Below are 19,661 nucleotides of genomic sequence, written 5' to 3'. Positions count from 1 at the left end.
TATTAATGTATTTTGTCTGGCTTTCCAAGTTTAAGATGAGAGTGTAAATATAGTCCCTATTACTCCATTGTGGACCTAATTAAGGAGAAATCTTTACTCTTTATATTGTATGCCTTCATATTTTAAAAATTGTTTATGTTATAAATATTTGAAAAGGTTTCCCTTTTTCTGGTTATACCCTTTTTTATGCATTTCAATTTACTCTCACTAAGACAGTTAAATATTTGAATATAATACTGATAGCTGTTTATAGACATCTTCCTCCTATGTATGTCTCAGCTCTGTGCTAGGTGTCTCATATACACTATCTTGAATCTTCACTCACCACTGATATCATTGCCTCCATTTTAGAGATGTCAAAACTGAGAGTCTAAGCAGTCAGTAACTGGACCAAAATCATCACATGTTGAGCAGTTACTTTTAAATGTAGTTGCTTTGAATATTTATTTATCTATACCAGCATGCCTAGTATATAGTAAAGAGACATCATATTAGAAATAATTGGGACCAAAATGTCTTTGAGGTCAAAAGGTTAACTTACATCAGAAAATGCAGAAACATGACTCTCATAGTGGTGCTTTATTTTGTGTGTGTGTGTATACATGCATTTAAGTATGTGTTTGCTGAAGTGGATACAGGAGCCTTACCTAAACCAGTTGACATTCTTTGAACCCTGACAGCTTTGCATGCAATACTAAAATTGGATCCAATTTCCAAAATTATTTTATTACATTCCTAGGATTATTGTAACAAATTACTACAACTTGGTGGCTTAAAATAAAATAAATTATCCTCTCAGAGGCCAGAAATTGGAATCAAGGTGTCAACAGATCTGTACTCCCTCTGAATACTGTGCTTCCTTGCTTCTTCCACCTTCTAGTAAGTCCTGTTGTTCCTTGGTTTTGGGGCAGTGTAACTCCAGTCTGTGCCTCCATCTTCATACAGCCTTCTTTCCTGGGTCCCTCTGTCTCCCCTTCTCTTCTTTTATAAATACACCTTATTATATTTAGGGTCCACTCTCATCCAGTATCTGAGAGCCTTAATTATATTTGCAAAGACTCTGTTTCCATACAGTCACATTCACAGGTATCAAGGGTTGGGACTCGGACATATCTTTTAGGGGAATCCATTTAACCACTACAGTCTATGAGAGCTCTCCAGGCCCTGATATTTAGGATTCTACCAGCAGGGTCATCCTGCTGTCTTGAAGGAGAGATGGTTGGATACTTCTATGTTCATTTTCATGGTTGTTGAAATTTTTAGAAAGATAAAATTGGAAAGTGTCGTTTCTTTGCTACTCCAGCTATCTGTGCTTGATCTAGCAGACGCTTGCTGCCCTATAACCCAGGAATCTACCTCCTAAAATTACTCATAAACTATGACTAGGAGACAACTGCAGACACTCAGATCTGAACCAGATGAACTTCTGACTTGTATATCCAAGCCCGAGGGTGTCTTCTATCCAGGTATTTCTCTTTCCATTTAAGCAGCAAGATAGCCTCTGGGTCTTTGCCATCTAATTGGAGATTTTACCATCCAAGATTCTGACTCACTCCTTTTCTTCGTATATCTTGTGCCCAGCAATTCTGTGTTGCAACTTTGTTTTTTTTCCACGCAAGCAACTTTTCTCGCTAATTCTTCTTTGTAATCTTAACCAATGAAATATCTTGAACATGATGGGCTGAATTTTTAAGGCATTAGATTTAATAACTGGGTCATTACCACTGTTTACCAACCTGGCCTCATTACAGAGGTCTTTGCTTTTCACCTTTCCACAGTATAATGAGGTTATTAATTAAAACAAGAGACAAAGGCACTCTGGATTTGCTTTAATGCCATCTGGGAAGATAGCTAGGTCTTTGGTCATAATTTCTGGTAAATGATTCCAAGGGGATACATTTATATCACCATGAAATGATATTTCCCTTCAATGTAAACTTGTTTTTCTCTTTGAGTGGTTTATTTTTAGGTCCCTAAAATTCCCAGTTGCAGTCCACCTAATGCCTTATTTAGCTAAACAGTGGGGACAGTGGGGTGCTGCAGTTAAAAGACCGGCTGGAGCCAGACTGCCTGGGGTTAAATCCTGGCTCTGCTACCTACTGTGTGACAGTGTGCAAGTTATTTGATCTCTCTCTGCCTTGGTTTTTCATGTAGACAAGTATGAGGATTAAATGAACTCATACGTATAAAATGCTTAGGACAGTACCTGGCACATAGTGAGTGTTGCATGTATGTGAGCAGTTATTTTTATTCATTAAATCCAAAGAAATAGCTTTTGGTTTCTGTATAAGTCAGTGTAGTAGTATGCATTTTCCAGAGTGGGGTTACAGGTTGAATTACATCTCCTAAAATTCATGTGTTAAACTCCTAAGGCCCAGTGCCTCAGAATGTGACCTTATTTGGACACAGGTATGTGGAGACAGGATCTTTTCAGAGATAATCAAGTTAAAGTGAAGTCAGTAGGGTGGGTCCTAATCCAGTATTACTGGTAGAATGGCTACAGAGACTTGCATAGAGGAAAAACATACTGATAAGAGACAGAGAGAAGGTGACCATCTACAAGCCAATGCGAAAAACTTGGAACAGAGCCTTCTTGCACTGCCTTCAGAAAGAACCAGTGCTGCCCACATCTTGATTTGGGACTTGTAGCCTCCACAGCTGTGAGAAAGCACTATTTTCTGTGTTTAAGCCACCTAGTGGGGGTACTTTGTTATTATGGCAAACCTAGGAAATGGTTATAACATCAAGTCACTACCCCCAAGAAGCATATAATCTGGTAGGAGGGATGTATTCCATAGGAAAGGGCTTCCTAGGTAGTGCTAGTGGTAAAGAACCCACCTGCCAATGCAGGAGACATGAGAAATGCAGGTTCGATCCCTGGGTTGGAAAAATCCCTTGGAGGAGGGCATGGCAACCCACTCCAGTATTCTAGCTTGAAAAATCCTGTGGACAGAGGAGCCTGGCAGGCTACAGCCCATAGAGTTGCATGGAGTCAGACATGACTGAAGCTACTTAGCATACACACATTCTATAGGAATAGCAACAGAGATTTTTAAAGCTTGCTCAACCAAATAAGCCAACAAAAAGATGAACTTAGAAGGATACAGAAATGTCTAATAAAACACAAATGTGACACTGTAGTTGGTACATAAACATGAAGAATACTCCTTAGTGGGGACCAAAAAAAATAATACTGCTTATATCTCTTGTCTCTGCCCCTCTCTTGGTAACTATGGAGTTTCTCTATACCACTACCTCCTATCTCTCTCTCCCCTGCCTGTCCACTCCCCTAGAGTTAGAGTACCTTCTTCCACCTTCGAGGAGGTAGAGATTAGTAGCAATGTAACCATGGACGTGTCCCCATGCCTCTCTGCATCTCAGCTTCTTCATCTTTCAAAAAGGGAAATAAATAATATTACTAATTTCACATGAGATTTAAATGTATATTTGGCACATATAAATGTTTCGAGTCATTGGCATCCCTAGTATTTTGTGAATCCTTATTGTTTTGCTTTCTCTTCTAGGCCGAATTCTCAGAGTTGAATCTAGCCGCCTATGTTACTGGGGGCTGTATGGTGGACATGCAAGTCATGAGAAATGGAACCAAGGTTGTGAGGTAAGGAAGACCAAGGTGCAGAAAACCTTCATTCCAGAGGTGTGTATGAAGTACCTTCAGAGCCAACCCCTCTGTTTGTTGCCTGCAACCTAACGCCTGTACTGCACATGCTTTCTTGTATAGAATGTATGCTTCCAAAGAGTTTAGGTGTTATTGCACGTTAATGACTAATGCACAAATAATATGGGGAAGCAGCTGAGTACCCTGGAATGATCCCTGGGCTTGGGGAAAGAAGACTTGGGTTTCATTTCTGACTTTGTGGCTCTGTTCAGTAATATTATTTACTCTCTCTTGCCCTCTGATTCTCATCTGCCACATGATGATAGTGAATATGAAAGTAGAAGGCAAGTATGTGAGAACGCCCTATTGTTAATAATTATAAAGTGCTGTACAAATATAAGGGATTTTTTAAAATAGGCTGCATCCTTCTTCCAGCAGTAGGGAAGAATAAATGTTCAGAGACTCTCTTCTCAGGACTTTCACACCTAAAAGTACTGGATATAATATAGTAATACTGGATATAATATTAATATATTAATGGATATATAATGGATAATAATGGGTAATTATCCATTATATTATCCAATAATACTGGATATAATAGTACTGGATATAATATTCCCACCTACCCACCCAAATCTGTAATATATGCTGAGCTAGACAGGACATGAGGGAATTCTTCAGAAGCCCAGGAATGTCAAGAAAGTATAAATCTGGAGGAGCAATAAAGAGCATATTAAAACATTTTTATCTAGTTAAGTACTGAGAGAATGATACAGACCAGGTCTTGTGAGGATTCAGATGGAGAAGAAATAGGATTCATATTTAGGAAAGTAGAGACAATAGGAATAAATTTGAGGAAAAGGTGGTGTTTGTTCTAATGGGCATTCTATGTGTTTTAAGAATAGGAAATAGTTCTGATACAAACGAAAAAAAAAGGGAGTATGTTTAGGAAATTGTAATTCAACTAATTCAGCTATCATTTACTGAGTACCTGCTGTGTGCCAAGGAAGACACTACATGGCTTCCTATTTCCAATAATGGTTGACCAATTCTAGATTATCTGGAAACAGCTTCAAAGCTGGTTGTAAATAATTATACCTTCAAAGCCATCAAAGAGTTGACATGGTAGTAACTTGCCAGGAAGAGAATGATGGGGAAGTGGAAATCCAGAGAGAGAAATGAGTACAAAAGCTTCATTTTTGCTGTGAGTATTGCTAAGTTCAACAAACTTGAAAATTGGTTTTGATAGTCTAGCAGGGGCAAGGGAAAAAGAAATCAATACCCAGGGTTACTTAGGATGTAAGGGTAGGGCCTCCCCAAAATAAGCTGAGACCTCAAAGGACTACATCTCAAGGTAAATGTGAACCATAGGTATATGAGCCCTCACAAGTAACTGCAGCTTGCGTTGCACTTTGATTGACCTTCCAGGGAACCTTGAGCATTATTCTTAATTTATGGTAATCCCAGACATGCAAGAAGTAAAAGCAAATCCTGTGTAGTGGAAGGCACTTTCATCCTCGGCTTCAAATAATTATGCAGATCATTTTTTGTATAATGTCTAGTACATAGTAAAAAATAATAAGGCACAGACATCATGGATGAGAAGAAAATGAAAGTGAAGTCGCTCAGTCATGTCCGACTCTTTGGGACCCTGTGGACTGTAGCCCACCAGGCTCCTCCATCCATGGGGTTCTCCAGGCAAGAATACTGGAGTAGGTTGCCATTTCCTTCTACAGGGGACCTTCCCAACCCAGGGGTCGAACCCAGGTCTCCCGCATTGCAGGCAGACACTTTAACCTCTCAGCCACCAGGGAAGTCCATGAATGAGAAGAAACAGGAAATATAGACAGCAGAAAGATACCCTCAAAAGACACCATATATTGGAATGATCAGACACACGTTCTTAAAAGAAAAAAATCCTACATATTAAGTTGAAAATCAGATTGGAAGATGTCTGCAATGAATAGGAAACTATAAAAAAATGACAGAACAAATTTTATTAAAATCAAAAAGAACGTCTAGAAAGGAAAACTACAATAACCAACATTATTACAAATGTTGTGTCTAATGACATATTAAACAGCATTGAAAAGGTGCTAATGAAGTGAAAGTATTTTATGAAATAAGCAAAATAAAAATATTCAGGAAGACCTCACTGAGGGAAATTGTAAAGTATGTACTTCAAGAAAAAGAAAATGATCTCATTATAACATAAAGCAGCATGAAGACGTGAAGAACAAAGAAGGTGGAAATGTTAATAAATGTTATCTTCAAAAAACAGTAGTAATAATAATATCTTACGGATTTGAAAAATATATGAAGGATTAAAATATACCACAGTAAGTAGATTCTGGGGTTAAGTAGAATTAAGATATTTTGAGGCCCTTGTATTATCAAAGAGGAAACTGAATATATTGATTATTAATAGGCTTCAAGAAGTTAAAAATGAAAATTAAAGAATAATAAAAGGTTATCTCTGTGATAATTATTAAAAATAGAAATGAAATGTAGTACTTAAAGGTGATAAGAGAAAAATAGAAATAATAAGAGAAGACAAAAGGAGAAAAGCCAATGCAGAACAGGTATTATAAATAACACCACTAATGTGATAAATTTAAATCAATATATATCAACAGGCTGATAATCTGAATGGTGTGTACAGTGGTACTGGTTATTAAAATACTGAAATTTTTCTATAGAAATTGGTAAATAGTCCCTCACCTGAGCCCACTGAATGTCTTCAGCCACCCTTAACCATAGATGGGCAGGGACATTGGACTTCTCCTTGTCCCTCAGTTCACAACTCTCCTGTCCCCCATCTCGTATCCTTGTTTCTCCCATGGTCAGAGGATACCCACACATTGTAGGGGAGATTCACCCTTGGAAGCAGTAGTGGATTCAAGTTGTTGTTGTGGTTCAACCACTAAATCATGTCTGACTCTGTGACCCCATGGCCTGCAGCACACCAGGCTTCCCTGTACTTTACTCTCTCCCAGAGTTTGCTCAGATTCATGCCCATTGAGTTGGTGATGCTGTCTAACCATCTCATCTTCTGCTGTCCCCTTCTCCTTTTGCCTTCAGTCTTTCCCAGTGTCAAGGTCTTTTCCAATAAGTCAGTTCTTTGTATTAGGTAGCCAAAGTATTAGAGCTTCAGCTTCAGCATCAGTCCTTCTAGTGAATGTTCAGGGTTGATTTCCTTTAGGATTGACTGGTTTGAGATCCTTGCTGTCCAAGGACTCTCAAGGGTCTTCTACAGCACCACAATTTAAAAACATCAATTCTTGGGTGCTCAGCCTTACTTATGGTTCATCTCTCACATCTGTACATTATTACTGGAAAAACCATAGCTTTGGCTATATGGAGCTTTGTCTGCTAAGTGATGTCTTTGCTTTCTAATATGCTGTCTGGGTTTGTCATAGCTTTCCTTCCAAGGAGTGAACAACTTTTAATTTCGTGGCTTTAGTCACCATCTGCAGAGATTCTGGAGCCCAAGAAAATAAAATCTGTCACTGTTTCCACTTTTCCCCCATCTATTTGCTGTGAAGTGATGGGACTGGATGCCATGATCTTAGATTTTTGAATGTTGAATTTTAAGCCAACTTTTTCACTCTTTCACCCTCATCAGGGGCCTCACCAGGGCTTCCCTGGTGGCTCAGATGGTAAAGTGTCTGCCTGCAATGTAGAAGACCTGGGTTCGATCCCTGGGTCGGGAAGATCCCCTGGAGAAGTAAATGACAACCCACTCCAGTACTCTTGCCTGGAAAATCGTATGGATGGAGGAGCCTGGAAGACTCCAGTCCATGAGGTCTCAGAGTTGTACACGACTGAGTGACTTCACTCACTCATCAAGAATTCACTGTCATCAAGAACCTCGTTAGTTCCTTTTCACTTTCTGCTATTATAGTGCTATCATCTGCATCTCTGAGATTGTTGCTATTTCTCCTGGAAACCTTAATTCCAGCTTGTGATTCATCTAGCCTGGGGTTTCACATGATATACTCTGTATGTAAGTTAAATAAGCAGGGTGACAATATATATCCTTGTTTTACTCCTTTCCCAGTTTGGAACCAGTCCATTGCTCCATGTCTGGTTCTAACTGTTGCTTCTTGACCTGTATACAGGTTTCTCAGGAGACAGGTAAGGTGGTCTGGTATTCCCAGCTCTTTAAGAATTTTCCACAGTTTGTTGTGATCTACACAGTCAGAGGCTTTAGTGTAGTCAATGAAGCAGAAGTTGATGTTTCTCTGGAATTCCCTTGCTTTCTCCCTTGCCTAGAATCAGAATATCCCACTGTTTAGGAGGGAGAGCCTGGGACCCAAGCCAAGTCAATGAGAATTCATGTGAGACCTTTGCTGGAATTCTTGGGTGAGAGACATATTTGTTCTGCTGGGGCTGCTGAGCCAGTGGAATGGTCTCCTGGAGCTGCTGGTGGCCATGGCTGTTTGTCCTGGAGGGAAGGATCTGCTAAGAATGAAGCAAAAGCAAAGGAAAACACAGCAAAGATAGAGAATAAGAGTCAGTGACCTGATGATGTTTTTCAAGCCCTTGACTCCAGGCTCATCTCCAAACTAGAGCCAAAAAAAAAAAGTTCTTTTTGATGAAGCCAGCTTGACTTGCACATACAGAATTCATGAATTTTTATCTACTTAACCCACACTTTATAGCATTTCCTATGTGCTAGGCACTGTCCCCAGCACTTAACATGTATTGACTCATTTCATCCTTTTCAACAGCCCTGTAAAGTGTGTACTATTACCATCCACTTTTCCCAGATGAGAAGACTGAAGTTGGGTAATGGAATCAAGGTCTCCAGTCAGTAAGGGATTCAGGCCTAGGTACTTGGTCCCGTAGTATTTGTGTCACCACTTACTGGTCTGCCTCTTTAACAAGGGGAAGACTGTTTCGTAGTTAGAGCTGCTTAAAGAGGCAGTAAGAGCTTCCCAGGTAGTGCTAGTGGTAAAGAACCTGCCTGCAGGACACATAAGATACACGGGTTTGATCTTGGGTTGGGAAAATCCCATGGAGGAGGGCCTGGCAACCCACTCCAGTATTCTTGCCCAGGGAATCTCATGGACAGAGGAGCCTGGGAGGCTGTGGTCTGTAAGGTTGCAAAAGTTGGACACAACTGAAACAACATAGCACGCGTGCACACAGAGAGGCGTTAAAGTCGTGTACATATGAGCAGTGCACGGATACCATTAGACAAGTATTGAGGTCCCAGAATCTGAATTTTAGACAGTGGGAGCTTGGAAAAGTAAGAAGATACTCATTAGTAAAATGAAAACAAAACTGATGAAAGAAGTGAAAGCGTTAGTCCCTCAGTCATGTCTGATTCTTTGTGATCCTGTGTACTATAGCCCTCCATTCTCTTCTGTCCATGGAATTCTCCAGGCAAGATTACTGGAGTGGGTAGCCGTTCCCTTCTCTAGGGGATCTTCCCAACCCAGGGATTGACCCAGGGTCTCCTCCAATGCAGGCATATATTTTTTTTTTTTTTTACCATCTGAGCCATCATAGAAGCCCCTATAAAACTGATAAAGGTAAGTATTTGGTCAGATAAAGACTGCGTCCCTGGTGGTTCAGATGGTAAGGAATCTGTCTGAAACGTGGGAGACCTGGGTTCAATCCCTGGGTTGGGAAAATCCCCTAGAGAAAGGAACGGCTACCCACTCCAGTATTCTTGCCTGGAGAATTCCATGGACTGTATAGTCCAGGGGGTTGCAAAGAGTCAGACATGACTGAGCAACTTGCACTTTCACTTTTCAAGAATACTCTATGCTATGCTATGCTAAGTCGCTTCAGTCGTGTCCGACTCTGTGTGACCTCATAGACGGCAGCACACCAGGCTCCCCTGTCCCTGGGATTCTCCAGGCAAGAACATTGGTGTGGGTTGCCATTTCCTTCGGATACTCTAATACTGTAGTGGTGGTGTGTAAATAACTTTTAACTCTAGTAAAAAGGTTAAAAGGCAAAAGTGTTAACAATAGCCACAATGATTCATTAATGAATATACAAAAAAAGATATAAATTGTGGCATCAAAAACATAGACTGTAGGGAGGGGCAAATAAAAGAGGAGTTTTTATATGCAAATAAAGTTAGGTGGTTGTCAACTTAAGATAGACTGTTGTAACTATAAAATGTGTTATGTAAGCCTCATGGTACCCATAAAGCAAAACCCTACAGGAGATACACAAAACAGAAAAACAAAGAATTCAAAGCAAACTACTACTGAAAAGTAGGCTTCCCAGGTATTGCTAGTAGTAAAGAACCTGCTTGCCAGTGCAGGTAGATATAAGAGACCCAGGGTTCGATCCCTGGGTTGGAGAGATCCCCTGGAGGAAGGCATGGCAACCCACTCCAGTATTCTTACCTGGAGAATCCCATGGACAGAGGAGCCTGAGTCCATGGGGTCACAAAGAGTTGGACACGACTGAAGCAACTTAGCATGCATGCATAGAAAAGTATCAAATCATGAAGAAAACCAGCAAGGGAGGAATAAAGGAACAAAGAAACTGCAAACCTGCCAAGAAACATTTAGGAAAATGGCAGGGATTTCCCTGGCAGTCCTGTGCTTAAGACTCCATGCTCCCAATGCAAGGGGTGAATGTTTAATCCGTGCTCAGGGTACTAAGATCCCACATGCCATAGAGGATGGCCTAAGAAAATAAAACAGTAAATAAACAAAATGGCAATGATACTTTAAAGAATTACTTTAAATGTAAATAGATTAAATTTTTCAATGAAAAGACATAGGATGACTTGACTGAATGAATTAAAAGAAAAAAGATGTTGCTTAAAAGAGACTCACTTTAGCTTTAAAGACATACTTAGACTGAAAGTGAAGGGATGGAAAAAGATATTCCATGCAAATAGGAACCAAAACAGAGTAGGGATAGCTGTGCTGATTTCAGAGAAAATAGGCTTTAAGTTAAAAACTGTAGTAAGAGACAAAAGTGACATCATGCAATGAAAAAGCAATCTATTTAGAGGATCCAACAATTGTAAATATATATGTGCCCAAAATTAGAGCACATAAAAATGTAAAGCAAATATTGACAAATATGAGGGGAAAAGTAGATAGCAATACCATAATAATAGAGATTTTCAAGACCCCACTTTCATCACTGGGTCATTCAGACAAGAAATCAATAAGAACATTAAGCTTGAACTATATGTTAGACCAAATGGACCCAAAAGACATACACAGAACATTCATCTAAGAGCAGCAGAATATACATTGCCAAGTGCATATCGAATGTTCTCCAGAATAAATTATATGTTAGGCACAAAACAAGTCTTAACAAATTTAAGAAGATTGAAGTCACATCAGATATTTGTTCAGACCACAGTTATATGAAACCAGAAATAAATCACAGGAAGAAAACTAATCTAAAACTAAAAATAAGTCTATATAGCAAAGGAAACATCAACAAAATGAAAAGGCAAGCCATTTTTCTAAGGGGTTAATATCCAAAATGTATAAAGAACTCATAACAACTTAATAGCAAAACCAAATAACCTAATTTCAAAAATGGGTGAAGGATCTGAACAGACATTTTTTTCCCAAATGAGATATATAAATGGCCACTGGTCTATGAACAGCTGCTGCACATCACTAGTCATCAGGGACGTGCATATCAAAACCGCAGTGAGATACCGCCTCACACCTGTTAGGACGACTGATACCAAAACCGAAAGTAAGTGTGGGTGAGGATGTGGAAAAAAGAGAGTCCTTGTGGATTGTTGGCGGGAGTATAAATTAGTACAGCCATTATGGAAAACAGTATGGAGTTTCCTTGAAAAATTAAAAATAAAGCTATTGTATGACCCAGAAGTCTCACTTCTGGGTCATATCCAAAGGAAATAAGATCACTATGTTGAAAAGATATCTCTACTCCTATGCTTATTGCAACATTATTCATAGTATCCAAGGTGTGGAGACAATCGACATGTCCATCAGTGGATTAATGGATTTAAAAAATTATATATATGTGTGTTTGTGTATGTGTGTATAAATGGTATCCAGCCTTAAAAAAGAATGGAGTCCTGCCATTTGCAATAACATGGATAGACCTAGAGGATGTTATGCGAAGTGAGTTAAGTCAGAGACAGATAAATATTGCATGATCTCATTTATATGTGAAATCTAAAAAACTTGCAATTATAGTAACAAAGAATAGAATGGTGGTGACTAGTGTCTGGTGAGTGGGAGGAATGGGGAGATGTTTGTCAAGGGGTTTACACCTACGCTTTCAGTTATAAGATGAATAAGTTCTGAAGACCTAATGTACAGCATACCGACTATAGTATATGTATAGTATACTTGAAATCTACTGATTATATCGCAAGTGTTTTTCTAACATACAGAAAAGGGTTAAGTATGTGAAGTGATAGATATGTTAATTAACTTGATCATGGTTTTCATTTCATAATGTATGCATATATCAAACCATGTTGTACATCTTAAACACGTGACAAAATACGCTGTACACCTTGAATATATACACGTTTTAGAAGAAAGAGGTAGCACTTGGATTTGAATCCACGTCTCTGGTTTTATGCCAAGTGAGTTCCCAAATGTCTTTAAATCCATAAATTTTGTCCACTCCACAGCACCGGTCCTGTTGAGCCCACCCCACGCTGACTTGAGTGGACTCTGGGTCTGTGCAGGAAACAGCAGGAAGTAGAGATTTCTCCTGGGTGCTGAGGATGGCTTAGGCTCATCTAGGGTACAGGATGTGTGTTTCTCTCCTTCAGAAATCTGTTGCTCAGATATGAGATTCTACCTCTTTCTGCTTTTTAATCTATTAAAGTTGATTGTATTATTTTACACAGTCTCAAAAGAATTAAATGAGATGTTATATGTGAAAGTTTGTTCATTCATTCATCCCACAGGTGTTTATTAAGGGCCTATTCTATGTTCCAGGCTCCATTTCAGATATTAAGAATTGTATCAGACATGCGCTAGGCAGAAAACAGAATACACCCCCAAATAATTTAAATAAAGAGATTTTAATGAAGCAATCACTTATAGAAGAATATTGGGACTCAGGGAACATGGGGCATCCAATAACAACAGCAAGAAGCCATTATCATCATTAGGGATGAAGGGACAAGGAGAGGAAGTAGAATAGACTCAGTCTGGAAGTTTTCATCTATACTTGGGCAGGAGAGCCGTGTAATTGAAGCAGTAGTTGTCGAGGAACTAACTACCTCCAAGGTCTTGGCACTGAAGCAGGGTGGGCACTAGAAAGAAGCACCATTGCCCTCCAGTCTCCTGCTTGGGCCTCATTTTGGCCCAGTGAGCAAAAGAGCCCAATAGAACTGTCCACAGAGTTCAGTCTCCTGGGGCTCAGAGCAGGGCAGTGAAGAATGGGGTGGGGGCAGGCGGGTGCCAGAAGAGAATAACTCTCTTAGGAATCTCCGGTAAACAAAACAGCCCACGTCTCTGCTCAAGGCCAGGTTCTACTAGTGTTTTGTAAATGGCAAAGTATTACACATGAATTGGCTAAATCATGGGTAATTGTAGTAATTAAATTGATAGCACCCCTTACTCTGGTTTCTGTCAAACACCCAAACTTAGAGTGGACTGCCAGCCAGCTTGAGGTGCTCAAGAGCAACTCAGACAACCCAGGTTGTCAGTAAAGTTGCATAATTGTATTTAGAGAGCAGAGCAGGGGCCATTCCAGGGCATGTTAAGATTCATGCTTTGTGGATGGCTGTGGCCATTCTGGGCCCAGATTCAAGCCTGGCTTCACAATGGAGCAATAAAAAAAGGGCAGCCGTGTCCATACAGCCAGATGGGATTCAAAATACAGGATAGAAGAAACCAAGAATGAAAAACACCCAAGGAGGCAGACGTTAATGAGGTCCCAGCCTAATTACGCAAGCCCAGCTCTCAGTGTCCAGCATTAGGCAACACTAAATTACAGGCACCCGTTCAAACCACGGCGGCTGATAATGTGTCTCTGCTCATTAGAAGGTCAGACCTCAGAGAGGGTTGAAGAGAGGGAGCCAGCAAGCATAAGTAACACAAGAACTTGAGGAGAGGCATTGAAGACTCTCAGAAATTACCCGCCCCCGTACCCGCTCTAGCTTTAGTGTTTCCAGGGAGAATGTTTGGGGCAAGATGGAGATGTGTGGGCCTGGCCCAGAGGAGAAGTTACTTTACAGAGTCTTAGAGGTCCCGAGTTAGAAGAGTCCCTTAGAGTTTTCTGTGCGTCCTCATTTTACAGACGGGCAAGTTGTGCCCCAGGGGTCAGGGAGGAGGATGTCTTGTCTAAATCATCCTTTTGTGTCAGGATCAGCTCTCCATCCTGAACCTCTGTCCTGAGAATTCTCAGACATCTCACCAAAGAATATTATAAAATCATGTTTATTTCACACATAATTGCTCAAAGTCTTCTGAGCTTCCTGAACTTGGAGTTTCAAATTCCGGATATTCATTCATGCAACAAATATTTATTGAGCAAATTTAGAGTGCCAGGTACCCTCCAGCAAATTACAAAGAGCCCAGTTTCTGCTCTCCCTTCTTGGTGCCTGTGTCTGTTTGGAAAAGTGTTTCCTTTAATTCTCTTTCCCTTAATTCTCTTAAGTGGCTACACACTCACTGAGCTTTCCTCCTTTCCTTTCTTTCACTCATTGAAGATGTGCCAGGCACAGAGGATACAATAGTGGACAAAACAGACAATAGTTTTTGTGGATCTGAGATTTAAGCTACAGAAACTGAAAACAAATTAGAAAACAAATATGCAGTCTAATGGCAGGTTGTGAGCAAAGGCTGAAGCCAAAGAAGAGTTCAAAGGTGATTGGTATTTGAGGTGAGTCATCAGGCGAGGCTTCGTGCAGGAGGAGACCTGCATAGAATAAATAATGTGAGCAGAGTGAGCCATGTGGACTTGGGAGAGGCACTACCCTCTCTCTCTCTTGACCCTGAATGGATGTGCACACAGGTGAGGGGCAGCTTTGGGGCCAGAAGAGGCCAAGGAGGAAGGCAGAGACCCCCCTCAACCTGGTTTACTCATGTGCCTTTCTCTGCCTTCTTCCGCAAAGTTGAATTTGGCACCCCTCCTCTTTGCAAAAAAGCATCTAGGACTTGCCCAGGTAGGTGGCTTCACAGCCGAAAGTCCCCTTACCTGGGCAAAGCAGGCCGCCTGGAGTGGGTCCCAGCTCTCCCTGCTGCAAGCTGGGAGGCCTTGAGTTAGTGTTTCCACCTCCCCAGCTCTTGGTTTCCCCATCTGTGAAGTGAGAAATACCCTTAGTTCCGAGAGTTAAACACATGAGTGGGTAGGACCGTGTTTGTACCTTTCAGGGACAATCTTTGTACCTGCTCTTCCTTTCTCCTAAAGCACTCCACAAATGTCCCTATATCACACTTACTTCCTTTGAAGTGTCTGATCAGATGCCACCTCCTCAGAGAGACCTTGCCAGACCATGCCATTCCCACAGTCGAAGCTCAACTATGTAGTCTTTTCCTTCAAGCAGTTGTCACTGCCTGAAACTGTGGATAGGTAAATAAATAGATGGATGATATATAGATGATTGATAGCTAATAGATTAGATATATTAATACAACATATTAATATAATATTATTATATAATATAAACTATTATATACCAATTGTATGCTTTATGCAATTAGTTTGTGCATGCATGTGCGTGTGCTAAATCTCTTCAGTGTCCAAGTGTTTGCAACCCCATGGACTGTAGACCTCCAGGCTCCTCTGTCCATGGGATTCCCCAGGCAGGAATACTGGAGTGGGCTGCCATTCCTTCTTCCAGGGGATCTTCCTGACCCAGGGATCAAACCCACATGTCTTATGTCTCCTGCACTGGCAGGCGGGTACTTTACCACTAGTGCCACCTGGGAAGCACATTAATAATGTTAATGTTATAATTATTATAATGTGTATCATATTAATACAATCTAGCAGTATTTTTATTGATTATATAATGTATTGATTATATTACAAATATAGATAAAGTATGCTATTATGTAATTTATTTTATTGTGTTGTTTTCTAGAAGAGAAGACCCTGTAGGCAGGGACTTTGTTTTGCTTCCCCTGTATTCCCAGCCCCTAGAACTGTGCCTGTCGCATATCAGTTTCTCAGTAACTATTTGTTCAGTTAATGAAGGAATGAAACAGTCCTTAACTAACAGCTCCGTGTTCTTGCCTTTACTGCTCATCCCTTACTGTGATCACTTCAGGAGATTAGTAATTGCTATTTACTTCTCGTGCCTCCCACTAACTAGACCTTCCTTGAGGATCAGGTTAAGGACTGTTTTTATAAGCGGTACCCCCAGCGCCTGGCACAGTGCCAAAATCTTTGCTGAAGGCATTCAAGACTGACCGACTCTTCGAATGAATAAGAATCCCACAACTTTGCAAAATAAAAAGCTCACCAGTGAGAGGACTCCAGCCAGCTTGCACCAGGCATGGACTTGCTGACCAGCACACCGCCCACCGCGTTCTCTCCCCGGGAGGGGATGGGGTCTGGGAGGCCAGAGACAATGAGGCATTGAGGGTCCCGGTGGAGCAGCCTTGGAGGGGGAAGGCCCGGTCTATCTCATCGTCCAGGGCCTTTGCCCTCAGCACTGCAGGAGAAAGCAGAATCCCTGGGGACTTGCAGAGGTGGGGCGTGGGAACGGGAAGAAAGCAGCACAAGAGAGAGACAGTGAGAGCCTGTAAAGAAATGCCAGGCTCCGCTGCCCATGCGTCTCCAGCCAACAGGCCAGCTGCGGATCTGCCAACTCCCCCAGGAGAGGGAGCGGTGCACTGATGGGGAAAAACAGTGTGGCTCCTGCTTCCCAGGATCATAGAACTGGGGACGAGAGACCTGGGAGGCCCTCGGAGAGCCCCTGCCCTCCCCACACGCACCTTCCTTCCCACTTGCTGCTGCCGCTCCCAGGAATGGCTCCAGTGCTGAGTCCACTCCGCCCTCCCGGGCACCTGCTCCCAGCCTGACACCATCTGGAGGGGGAGAAATTGCCCAGTGTTCACTTCACCCTTTTGATTTGGGTATTCTGTTTTGCATTCAGAAGCAATCACCTTTTACTAACAAGCTGCTGGGTACCAGGGAACTTCTCGGTGGCAGGTAATTTGATCCCCTTTTTTAATGAAATGAAGGGATACTTTCTGAGAAGGGTAGGGCCTAGGTCTATGGTCACACAGCGAATGAGCAGGAGTGTGGGGTTCAGACTCCCATGTCTTCACATCACACTACCCTTCCATCTGCGTGGCAGAACTTGATACCAGAAGCAACACTAGCATTGGTGCTAGGTGGCCCTGGCTTTGAATCTACGTTCCCCACTCACTGTTTGTATGACTGCCCAAGTAACCTCACTTCCTGACTCCCACATTCTGCAACTGTAAAATGGAAGTATTGCCTACTTTGAGGGCCAAATGGGAAAGTCTGCTAATGCCTGAAACAGTGGGTGCTCTGCTGGTATTCAGCCTGCCCCTTCCTTGCCCTCCCACCCCACGACTCATCCTGCACACTCTTCCTTTCCTGACTCCCAGGGTGAGTCTGGCGGAGGGGAAGGAGGAGACTGTCTAGGATCCCTTCCTCACCCAGACAGCATGGAGGAGCAATCCATTTACAGTTTGCTAAATGTCAGACTCTGTCTCTTCATTTAAGCATGTCTGTCTGCTTCCTGAGGGCTAATTGACCTAGCAGTTCAGTAACTTTCAGCCTTTCCCATGAAGGAGAATAATTTAAGACTCCTCTCCCCACTCCAGCTTATTTATTAAAACACAGATGCTTGTGCCCCGTTACCAGAAAGTCTGTTTCCTGGGTGTGGCCCGAGAATCTGTTGTCAAGCTCTACCTACAAGGTTTCAAGACCAGGAGTCCAAGGACTCTGCTTTAAAATCCATTGTACAGCTAGCCTGTGAAGAAGAGCTGCAAGCAGACAACTAACATGGAATGATCCTTTGATATTAATCTGTATGGTTTTAAAATAAATGTGGAAATTTTGGAACAGTCGTATAAAAAAAATTGAACTTGTGTAGAGAAGTTACAGGTTCAAAGTCTAGCTCTACTGGTTACTGACTATGGGGCTATAGAATAGTAATTGCTTCCTTTCTGAGTGTGTTTTCTCATTTGTGTTTGAGGTGGCATTTCTGACTTCATAGAACAGTAGATAGAATCAAAAGAGGCAATGGGTATGAGCATGCTTGCTAAATTATGAAGTAGAGCATACACATTAGATGTTAGGCTAAGATGAACAGTTTTTCTGGGACATGTCTTCATTTTGCTAATAAAGAGCTTTTCTATGCTGTTAAGCCTATTTGGGGGCATTCTGGACAATATCTCTTTACCTTCTGTAGTGTTTGTCTTGATGGCAGTGAAGTTTCTAACAAGGAAGTCAGTCCTGGACAATCAACCCTTCATTGAACGAGGGAGCGGCAGAGAGAAAGCAGGCAGCACCATGCCCGATGGATGGGGTCTCCAGACCCCTGAGTTGCTCCTGATGGTGATGATGGGTGTGTAACTTTTTCTCATGTCAGCACTTTTTATTCCCCATCACCATTCCTGCTTCCCTGGTGTCTCAGACAGTAAAGAATCTGCCTGCAATGCAGGAGACCCAGGTTGCATCCCTAGGTCAGGAAAATCCCCTGGAGAAGGGATAGGCTACCCACTCCAGTATTCTTGCCTGGAGATTTCTGTAGACAGAGGAGTCTGGCGGGCTACAGTCCATGGGGTCACAAAGAGTTGGACACTACTGAGTGACTCACACACACACACACACACACACACACACACATTCACACACACACACACCACCATTCTTACCTTAGACCAATCGCCTCATTCCCTTACCTGGATTTCTGCAGTACCCTTCTCCCTAGCCTCCCTGCCTCTGTCTCAATTATCAGTAGTTGTGTAACAAACTGCCCCCAAACCTGATGGCTTAAAACCTCAGTCGTTTTATTTGCTTGAGGCCTGTGGGTCAGGAATCTGGGTCGGGCAGGGACGGGCAGTTCTGTGCCTGCCCTCTGGCTTGGCTGGGCTGGACAGTCCTGTCACCTTCATATGTCTCTGGTGCCTCGATGCTCGTCCACCTGTTCTGTCTTTCTCCCCTTGGCTATTGCACTTCCTCAAAGCAGTGTCGTCTCAGGATGTCAGACTTCTCATATAGCAGCTGCTTTACAGAAGGACAAGTTACAAGAGGATAGAAGGTGTAAATATTAATATCTGAAGAGGTCAGAGTTAGAAGCTCCATAGCCTCATTTCTGCCACATGCTAGTGGTCAGAGACAGGGCCAGGGGCAATTAGAGTTAATGAGACCCCACCAGTTGATGAAAGGAGCAGCAGAGAATTTGAGGACACTTTAATTCACCATGGCCCCATTCAATCCATTCTCCACACAGAAGCCAGAGTGATTCTTCTGAAATTAAATCAGATGCCAAGCCCATGAGTTCTTCGCATCTCTCTTAGAGTGGAGTTCACAGTCGTGGTTATGCTCTGTAGGCCCCTGTAGTCTAGACTTCCTCTGTCTCCCCCTTCCTTCCCATCAACCACACCAATCCTCCTCTTTTGTGCCATTCTCTAAACAGGTCATGTGTATTCTCCCCGCCTGAGGGCCTTTGCACCTGCTATTCTCAGCCCGGGAAGGGCTTCCCAGGTGGCGCTAGTGGTAAAGAACCCATCTGCCAATGCCAGAGATATAAGAGATACAGGTTCAATCCCTGGGTCAGGAAAATCACCTGGAGGAGAACATGGCAACCCACTCCAGTATTCTTGGCCTGGAGAATCCCATGGACAGAGGACCCTGGTGGCCCTGAAGAATCCTATGGACAGAGGAGCCTGATGGTCTATGGGGTCGCAAAGAGTCGGACACAACTGAAGAGGCTTTCTCCCAGATATAAACATGGCTCACTCCTCTCGACATTTGGCTTTGTTCAGATGCCACCACTTCCTTCTCTGACCATCCTATGTGAAATAACCTCCCTTGTGGATCTCTAAGCCACTCCCTGCTTTATATTTTAATGAACAGCAGTCAGCACTACTGCTGTGTCTGTCTGTGGTCCCTGCCT

The 19,661-nt window shown here is 42.2% G+C and overlaps 2 protein-coding genes across 5 annotated transcripts in view; one reads left to right on the top strand and one right to left on the bottom strand.

Moving 5' to 3' along the window:
- The window catches only part of LOC104972499 (uncharacterized), a 30,642-nt gene extending 13,534 nt beyond the window's left edge, over positions 1 to 17,108 (bottom strand). Inside the window, exons 1-3 of one of the 3 annotated variants that reach the window (XR_806820.4) lie at positions 16,026 to 17,103; positions 15,000 to 15,120; positions 14,756 to 14,857 (exon numbers count right to left, since the gene is read on the bottom strand). Coding sequence is in view for 2 of the 3 variants with exons in the window: in XM_010805318.4 (XP_010803620.1) it covers positions 14,756 to 14,857; positions 16,026 to 16,593 (670 nt within the window). In the remaining variant the exon portion in view is untranslated. Of the gene's footprint in view, positions 1 to 14,755; positions 14,858 to 14,999; positions 15,121 to 16,025 lie in introns of all 3 variants that reach the window. The other 2 variants (XM_010805318.4, XM_010805319.4) reach the window with 2 other exon arrangements.
- The window catches only part of SYN3 (synapsin III), a 492,649-nt gene that overhangs the window by 86,415 nt on the left and 386,573 nt on the right, over positions 1 to 19,661 (top strand). For both annotated transcript variants that reach the window (XM_005206770.4, NM_001191357.1), the window contains one exon: positions 3,525 to 3,616. In XM_005206770.4, coding sequence (XP_005206827.1) covers positions 3,525 to 3,616 — 92 coding nt within the window. The remainder of the gene's footprint in view (positions 1 to 3,524; positions 3,617 to 19,661) is intronic.

The sequence above is a fragment of the Bos taurus genome, chromosome 5 (genome assembly GCF_002263795.3).
Source record: "Bos taurus isolate L1 Dominette 01449 registration number 42190680 breed Hereford chromosome 5, ARS-UCD2.0, whole genome shotgun sequence".
NCBI lineage: Eukaryota > Metazoa > Chordata > Mammalia > Artiodactyla > Bovidae > Bos > Bos taurus.
Note: the sequence above shows the minus strand (reverse complement) of the source record. Positions and strands in the feature narration are given on the sequence as shown.